This window comes from Leptinotarsa decemlineata, unplaced genomic scaffold, assembly GCF_025532065.1.
Source record: "Leptinotarsa decemlineata unplaced genomic scaffold, Ldec_3_MD MMD2_P_RNA_scaffold_14, whole genome shotgun sequence".
NCBI lineage: Eukaryota > Metazoa > Arthropoda > Insecta > Coleoptera > Chrysomelidae > Leptinotarsa > Leptinotarsa decemlineata.
In genome coordinates, this window is record NW_027412528.1 from 10,414,608 (window position 1) to 10,423,998 (window position 9,391).

Genomic DNA, 9,391 nt, shown 5'->3' on the forward strand with positions numbered 1-9,391 from the left:
TTTGTGGATTTCCAAGAGGTGTTATCATATACTGTTTTATTCCATACCCACTATCTCCAACCAGAACATAATCATGAAACTCATTGTTTTCAAACTTTGCCCTAATATTTGAGCTGGCAAATATATGAGAGTCATGACTGGAACCTGGCCAACGACATATTACATCTTGGAACTTGCAGTCTGCATCACATATTGCCTGGACATTGAAAGAAAAAAATCCTTTTCTATTTCTATAGACTTCCGCGTTATCACCACCTGGAGATAATATTTTTATGTGAGTGCAATCTACTGCACCAATACATTTAGGAAATTTGGCTATATTGTAGAATTTTTGGGAAATATTTCTACATTCTGCCCCAGTAACTGGCATTTTTATATATTCTCCATACATATGTGCAATAGATCTGGAAACTTTCGAAACTATTCTACTTGCAGTTCCTTTATCCAAACCAATAAAGTCCCCAACTGTTTGCAAGAAGTTACCTGTAGCAAAATATCTCAGTGTAACTAATACCATTTGCTCTGGTGTTACAGCATGGTTTCTGAAAAAGAAAAAATAAAATTTCAATATATATTGCTAAGCTTAAATATGTGTATTGGTATGAAATAACAAACCAATAATAGTAAAAAAAAGTTAACTATACCTATCAGTTGGTGACATAATTTGTTCTCGAATTCTTTCAATCACGAATCTTGATACTTGTTTCGATAACCTAAACCTTTGAATAAATTCATCATCAGTTAGAATATCAAAGTAGTTTTTTCTCTCCTGGAAGTGAGGATGTTTCCTTCTCACATTTCCTAACATTTCCACCACATCCACAAAATCCTCGTCATCTGTTAACTCTTCCAAGTTAAGAAAATGATCAATTCCTGCCATTAATCAATAGTATTTTCAGTACAGTGCACAAAATATTTTATTCAATGAAAATTGTGAGGTTATAAAATGCTAGAACCGAGTTTAAGCCTAGAAATATGATAGCTCAAGTGAACCTACATATTTTGGTAATCCGGAACTAGGTTCAAACTTGAACTGCAATTGTACAACAAATAAAATTATATAAACTTGGTTTAGACTTGAACTTCCTTTGAACCACGATTGTACAACTGGGCCTGAATGAAATTAGTTGCTTCCCATTTGAAAGTTACTTGGGAAAATTTAAAAGGTTTTTGAGAAAACCCAATCAGCCTCTAGTTCAAATTTGAAAACGTTTGTCAGAAAATAAAAATGTTTATAAAGATGTAAAACACAAATCATTTATTTTGAATGAAACGTTCAGTTACATCCAAACAGCTTTCTTTAAAATAAAATATAATACATTTAATAAAAATGACTGTTACGTATTTGTAGAAGATAGACGTTTGTTGAAAGTGGTTGATTATCAGACTGAAACAAAAAAATTAGTTGGATACTTTTCTAGTCAACTTCAGAATTTGTATACGTATCCTATTGAATCTAAGGTAGTTGGAGTATTTAAATTTAAAAAATTTGAAGATGATCACAAATGTTACATCAATATAACAGATGACACTTTAAGAAAAGCAATGGTTATTAATTGTAAGGGATACAATGTAGCATTTGAGTTATTTCACCTTGATTTGTAAAACATCTATTGGAAAAACCTAACCTAACTAAAAGAATAAGTGTATTTGAAAAATAGTTTTTAAAAAAAGTTGCCAGCTGATTATTCAGTGAATAAATTTACTACACGGTTCATAAAGTTTTAAAAACATACCCTTTTTCATCACTTGTGATTGGCAAACAAACAATTTTCCTAATACACTCTTCGTTTATTGGTCCTAGCTTACTTATCGTCAGTTTTGTTACGATTTTATGTTATTTTACCATCTGACGGTTTATTAGACACAACCTGTCAATTATGTGTAATATAAAAAAGAAGAAGTTGTAGTTTGTTCCAGCCCAGGAGCGCTATTCTTGAGATCCTTCGCAACTACGCTCGTTCGCAACACTGAGAAGGGCCTACTTGCGAAGACTCAATGAAAATGCTATTCTTGACCACCCTTCGCAAAGTGTAAGAAACATAATCATTCGCACGATAAATTATTCTTGGCAACAGCGCATTAATGTTGAATGTTATGTCAAATTAAATGTTCCCGGCGAGTTATAGTCTAGGATTTGTTACTCTGAGGTCTAGGATCTATGATTATAGGTTGATGAACATCTTATTATTTTTATAAAATATTAATTAGGTGTTCAAATATTCTATAGTATTCATGATGAACGTCAACCAAAAGCATAGGCAAAGTAATGCCTCCTCAGAACAAAAACAGCTGCTTTTGGAATTTTTTAAAAAAAATCCGCGTCTCATAAGTGGAAAGTTTTCTAATGAGTTCACACAGAAAGATGCTCAAATTTTGTGGCAGGAGCTAGCAGTGCTCCTCAATAGCTGTGGGGGTGGCACAAATAAAGATTGGAAATCCTGGAGAAAGGTATGAAGTATATCATAGTTGGTCAGTAGATAGTTAACAATTTCAAATATGTTTCAGACATGGCATGATATAAGGTCAAGAACGAAAGTGAAACAGGGTCACTTCAACAGATACCAACGTGGAACTGGTGGTGGACCTGCTGTGCAGGATCCGAAAAATGAATTCGAGAGAGAGGTTCTTGAAACAATTAAACCTGTATCGATACAAGGTCATTTGAATGTTAAAGAATCATGCACAGACTTTACATTCGATACAATTGGGAAAGACGATCTCATTCCATTTGATTCAAGCAAAGGCAATCAAGAAAATCCAATTGATGATGTGAATATTGATGAGTTTAAACCTATTCAATTGGAGTGTGGACCTTCTACATCAAAGGAAACACCTAAAAGTTGTGATCAAAAAAAGTTTCCTCGTGCAACAAGAAAAAAGTTGATATATTCATCTGAGGCAGCAGCTAATTATAAGGTTTCCCTTGACCGGAAAAATTGTATTAAAGAAAAATATTATGAACAAAAAATTATGATGATGAAAACGTTAGTTGCTGTAAAAGAAAAGTCTGTCACTGCCAAGGAAAGAATAGCAGCTGCCATGGAAGAAAGCGCTAACTATTTAAGAGATTTAGTTGAGGCTATATGTTGAATAAAAGTTGTTTGCAGATATATTTGTTTGTCTTTTCCTGTAAATTCTAATTTTGAAAAAAAATAAAATTTATGCCCAAACAAGATATTTTCTTGATGTAAATTATGCACTAGTAAAACCAATATTTTTATACAACAATATAATGGACATTCTGATAATGTACAAAAATAATCTAATAATTCTGAAAATAATTATCTATTAGACGCTGCCTGGCTCTCCTTCCTGCAGCTAGCTGGGGATTTATGCGCCTCACTGGATTGTGCCCATCATTATTTTCATGGTTTGCAGGATTTGCATTGAGAATAATTCCAAAGTCAATATTTTGTATATCTTCATTGTCATTCTCAGGCATTGGGATGTTATACTCTATACACATATTGTGAAGTACAACGCACGAGTTTATTATCCTGCATGCCACGGCTGGTTTATAATGCAAAGCTCTATGCTTACATAAACATCTGAATCTCATTTTCAATACCCCATTACATCTTTCGATCACACTTCGGGTTTGTTTGTGGGCTTTATTATAATTATGCTCTGGTGTACCTTCAGGTGGTTCATTTTCAAAGGGTGTTAAGAGCCATGTCCTCAGTGGATAACCAGTATCGCCTTAAAAATATGTATTAATTCATTACTGATATATTTATAACTTATTTTTAACAAAAACTTTGGCCAAAATCTGTTAGGCGAATTATTATCACTATCTATTGAAAACAATCCTTGACATACCTACCTAACAAATAGTAGTTTGTACGACCTAAAGCATGAAGATTTGTAAACACCTCCAAGATATTGGAATTGGCCCAAATGAATGCATCATGTGTGCTACCTGGGTATCGTGCATTGACATTGATAATTTTCAGTTTACTGTTGCATATCTGAAAAACAAAATTATAGTTAAGAAAAGAGAATTGAAACTTTCTATGTTAAGTTTGAAAATGTCCCTAAAGGATGAAACTGCAGTAACGTTAGTTACGAATGAAAGTGGTAAAAAACATAGAAAGTTTCAATTCTCTTTTCTTCATTATGATTTCCTACCACGTAGTAACGGCTACATCCATCAATTTATTGAAAATTATAGTTGTCATTACTTTTTTGCTAAATTAATTTAAAAAAGGCATATCAGAATCTGCAATCACAAACGTAGAAGTAGACTTACCAGTTGAACATTAATGGAGTGGTAGCCTTTGCGGTTAACATAAATATGTTCTGGATGTTCAGCATCATCGACATTGGGTGGAAATATTGCTATGTGCGTGCAATCGATACAGCCAACAACCCCCGGAAAATTGAAATCTTCGAAAAATCTAGAAAGTAACATAAGTATTGAGTTTTCATTCAGATATGTGGAGGTTGAGTTGAAACTGAATATCTGTTTATATACCCAGTTTCTGGAAAGATATATACTTTTGTAGGTATTTACCGTAATCGTTCTCCATTTAGTTCTTCCATATTTCTTGGGAAAGTCACCCATCTGTCAAAAATTGGTGGCTCATTAAGTGCAACACTTACTTCCTCAATATATCGAGAGACAGAAGATTGTGAAACCGATACAAAAATTCCTCTCCCGATGTCCATTTGATAACTTCCTGTTGAGAAGAAGCGTATCGCGACCAATACCTGATGAATACATTCTTTAAAAACATTTTTCATTAAATTTATATCAATCTTACCCTGGTAGTAACGCTCATGTCAGTATGTCGTCGTTGTGGTCGCATAAACGGAGATACCATATCAATTAAATACCTACATAGCTCCTTGGTCATTCTAAAGGTTTGCAAAAACTGATGCTCACTCAAAACATCAAAAGGATCAATACTATCAAACCGATTAGGTTGATGTATTGGTTCCTCTGCTATTTCCAGGTTCTCTAAATGTTCTATATACTGCAGTTCATCCATTTTATATAAATTTATCAACTAGGTACAACTCAACTAATACGACAAATTTCAACCACTAAATATAAACTTTCTGTACCACTATACCCAAGAATACCTGGTATCTGGTATTATCGGACTATATCTAACCTCAGAATTCTGTGACCTAACCTCTCCAAATTCGTTCGTAAATCGTTTGCTAACTACAAAGTTCGCTCGCAGTAAATTGAGAGCGATTGCAGATTGTGCGAAGGGTCAAGAATACCATTACTCTAGGATCATTCGCAATATTCAAATTTGCGAAGGACCTTAAAAGTTGCGAACGGTCAAGGATAGCGCCCCAGATCCATACCGATAAAAATAAGAAAAACAAGATTTTTCATAATAAGGTACAAGAAAAAGAAACATGAGCCAGCCATTAGTAATACCACAATTGAACCCAGACAATTTCGATAATTGGAAATTTAGGGTGAGGGCAATTTTAGAAAAAAAACAAATAGAGGACACTTTAGAAAAAGAATTAATAAATTTTGAAGACAAAGACAAACCAGACTTTGAAATCAGAGACTCGAAAGCCAAATCCATAATTGTACAATGTATCAGCGACAAACACATAGATACAATAAAAGACTCAAAAACAGCCAAACAGATGATGAAATCTCTTGAAGACGTTTTTCAGAGAAAAAGTGTATTCACGAAATTAACTTTAAAGAAAAGGCTGCTAACCCTAAAGCATAAAAAACATGAGATGTTAGAAGATCACTTTCAAAAGTTTGACAGCTTAATCAGAGAATTAGAAAGCGTTGGATCCAAAGTAGAAGAAACAGACAAAGTTTGCCACTTGCTGTTATCATTAAATGAAGAATTTGAAGCTGACTGCAGAGCTAGAAGTAGAGGCAACTATCGAGGACGTAGTAGAGGTCAACCATACAGAGGGAAGTGTGCACCAAACACAGGCGAACAATACAGAAGAGACATCCTTTATAGCATTAAATAGTATTACACCAATTAAAAGTTTTCATAATTTTATTTTAGATTCTGGTTGTACAGAGCATATGGTAGTAGGTGAACTAGAACAGTACATGTCAAATGTAGTAAGCTTGGATACAGAAATTAAGATAGGAACAGCTAAAGACAATGAAATTCTGGATGCAAAAAAGAAAGGTATTTTGAACGGTATTTGCCAAGGCAAACAAATAATATTAGAAGTACTTATAGTAACAGGTATGTCTCATAACTTAATCTCTGTCTTTAAATTATTAAGAAAGGATTTTAAAATAATATTTGAAAATGATAAATCAGTATAAACAAGTGCTAAAATAATTAAGAATCACTCAACATTTTATTGTAATGCACTCAACAATTTATTTCACCTATTTATAGGTTTTAAAACTATAAATGATCAAGCTAATATAAGTATGGTTACGAATAAAAACTTTGTATCAGAAATTCATAATGATTTGTGGCATAGACGATTGGGTCATTTAAATAGGTACAGTCTAAAACAGCTAGGGTTGCCATTTAGTAATAATGTATGTAAAAATTGTATAGAAGGTAAAAGTACAAGAAAAAGTTTAAATAAATGTAATACAAAAACTGCACATATAGGTGAGTTGATTCATAGCGATATTGCAGGCCCGGTAACTGTAGCTACTCATGATGGTCATAAATATTTTCAAGTTATTATTGATGATTTCTCAAATTTCAAAAATCAGACAAGCGATGAAAACCTCCCTTTAGGTTCCAAAGTGGTTTTGGATTTGTTGGAAATTGTGGCAGTTCCATCTGATCATATTGTTTACTTCGACAACTATTTTACCAGCCACGCTTTATTGAAAACCTTGAAAGACAGCGGCCAAAGAGCTACAGGCACAGTCAGAGAAAACAGAACAAAGAAATATCCGCTTTCAGCAATAAAATTATTTCAAAAAAGGGACCGAGGCGAATTTGAATACGTCTACGATAGCGACTCTCTATTACTTTTCGTACGTTGGAAAGATAATAATGTAGTAACCATGGCCACAAATCATGATTCTGTGGAACCGCTCGGACAAGTCAGACGGTGGTCGACAGCAGCAAAATCAAAAGTTCAAGTTCCACAGCCCAAAGTCTTTCAAAATTACAACCATGGTATGGGTGGTGTTGATCTGCAGGACCAAGCTGTAAATAACTATCGAATCAACATTCGAGGAAAGAAATGGTGGTGGGTACTGTTCACACACATGATCAATGTGTCAGTTGTTAACGCTTGGAGGCTTCATCAACTAGCTTGACATGAAAAAATGGATCTGTTGGCTTTTCAAAGAGATATAGCACGGCACTACCTGGTTATGTTTCTAAAAGGAGAGTTCTCAAGAACTAGACCCTCAGGATCAGTACCCGATTGCATAAGACTCCAAGAAGGTGGCCATTTTCCAAATAAATTGGATAAACAACTGAGATGTAAGCAGTGCCACATGAGAGCTAGATGGTTTTGCGCAAAATGTGGAGTTACCTTATGTATTGAGCGTGATTGCTTCCAAATTTATCATTCTGAATAATTTATCGTTTATGTTGCCATAGTTCCCAGTGTACTCATTCAAGTACATATATATAGCTCACTTTCTGTTAACATTATAACATTACTGTCTTATATCATTTTGTTTATAATAAAGTTTTCAAACTCATCCACAGTTCAGAAATTTGATTTAAAATAAAAAAGGCCGTGGGACTTAATGGGTTAAAATTAAATAGAGCGTTTTATGGATTGAAGGAATCAACAAAAGTTTGGAATGATACTTTTAACGAGTTTGCACTGAAAAACAATTTTATTCGTTCTAAATATAACTGCTGCTTATATTGTGGAGACGAAATTTGTATCTTAATATACATGACATGTTAGTAGATGGACAGAAAAACAATATGGAAAAGGCAGGAAAACTATTACAAGATTCCTTTCAAGCAAAAGATTTAGGGAACATTAAAAACTTCTTGGGTATGTGTATAACAAGAACGGATAATGAAATTTTAATAAAACAATCACATTTTATAGAGAAATTAATAGAGAATTTTAATATGGAAGAGTGTAATGATAAAAGTACACCAATGGAAATAGGTTTTCAGTATAACGAAGACAGTCAAATAATAGATGTTCCATACAGACAATTGATAGGAGGGGTAATGTATTTATCGACAACAACTATACCGGATATTACATTTGCTGTCTCATACCTAAGTAGGTTTTTAGATAAACCAACTAAAGAGACATGGAGTGCAGGAAAAAGGATAATAAGATATTTGAAAAGAACAAAGGAAAATGGATTGATATACAAAAAGTATCAATTAGTCATTAATAGAAAAAAAAATAAAATTATGTAATGTATAACATTTTCTATTTATATGTAAAAATGTATATTTATATTTGAAAAATAAATGAGAAAAGTAACTAGTAATCATTTTTTATTTCAAAAAACAAAATAGAGTTATGTATGTTATTTTTTAGTCATAACTAAAAGTGCAAATCTGATTAGTTAAAAAAATAGTGAAAGTAACAATTAGGTATTAATTTTCAATCTCTGAAAAATAAGATAATTGAAGCATTGATTATTAAATGCCGTCAATGGCACAGTTCAAAAAATTCCAAATCCTATATTGAGATTGACGACTCAGATGAAGTCAAATCAATGAATATTTTTCAAAGATGAGAATGAGATTAACATTCATTACATTCAAAAGTTATGTGTCGAAGACAAAGTCAATCGTCAGAGTCAAAACTCCATGTCAGAGGGTATATGACATTTGATAACACAAGGTCATGAGACACACAAGATCATGTTCATAACTGAAGGTCGTATGAGATATAAATATCTCAACGACTTGTGATGCCATTTGTAACCGCCCTGGGTACGCCCATGGTGAACGGTACGACCACTGAAGTGAAAGGTGCGGGGTGAAGGGCCCGAAAAAGTGCAGAGACGACAGTCGGTTGCCAACTCTAATGGTAAAATGTTGTGTTCCTGAGAGCAGCCGAGCATATTGAAAAGTTCGACGAGTTACCAAAGCCACATAAGATTTTTGTCAAATTTATGTATTCAATTGGATTAGTTGAAGTCCCAAAATCATCGTTAAAAATCCCCGAGGAATTAAAACTTACTTGGAGTTGCGGATGCCGGTGACTTAACCTAATGGAAATATAAAAACTGATACCTAGTTAGTGATATGAAGCGCGATTAAGGGACATTGCCTAACTGAAAGTGCCAGCGAACATTCAAGGTTAGTTTAAGTTTTTAGTTAAGTTCTATTCCCAACTTTGGGACCTATGTATTTCCATTTATGTAAAAATAAATATAAGTTTTCATCAAATTGATTTCTCGCTGGGACCCTTTTTCTATTTATTTATCATTCACGATAAAAACAAACAATTACACATTCAATGTTAAAGT

General features: G+C 33.4%; 2 protein-coding genes across 2 annotated transcripts in view; both read left to right on the plus strand.

The window, feature by feature from the left end:
• Positions 1–9,391, plus strand: part of LOC141483782 (uncharacterized) — a 163,420-nt gene that overhangs the window by 120,243 nt on the left and 33,786 nt on the right. The gene's annotated exons all lie outside the window — the stretch shown is intronic.
• Positions 1,937–4,865, plus strand: LOC141483705 (uncharacterized). Its single transcript, XM_074178503.1, has 2 exons — positions 1,937–2,451; positions 2,509–4,865. The coding sequence occupies exons 1-2, from the start codon at positions 2,236–2,238 to the stop codon at positions 3,091–3,093; spliced, it is 801 nt and encodes a 266-aa protein (XP_074034604.1). The 5' UTR covers positions 1,937–2,235; the 3' UTR covers positions 3,094–4,865.

Bases quoted from the DNA above. Each gene is read 5' to 3' on its own strand.
- LOC141483705 (XM_074178503.1), top strand. From the start codon at position 2,236: ATGATGAACGTCAACCAAAAGCATAGGCAAAGTAATGCCTCCTCAGAA. The intron at 2,452-2,508 runs GTATGAAGTATA...AATATGTTTCAG, and splicing joins ATTGGAAATCCTGGAGAAAG to ACATGGCATGATATAAGGTC.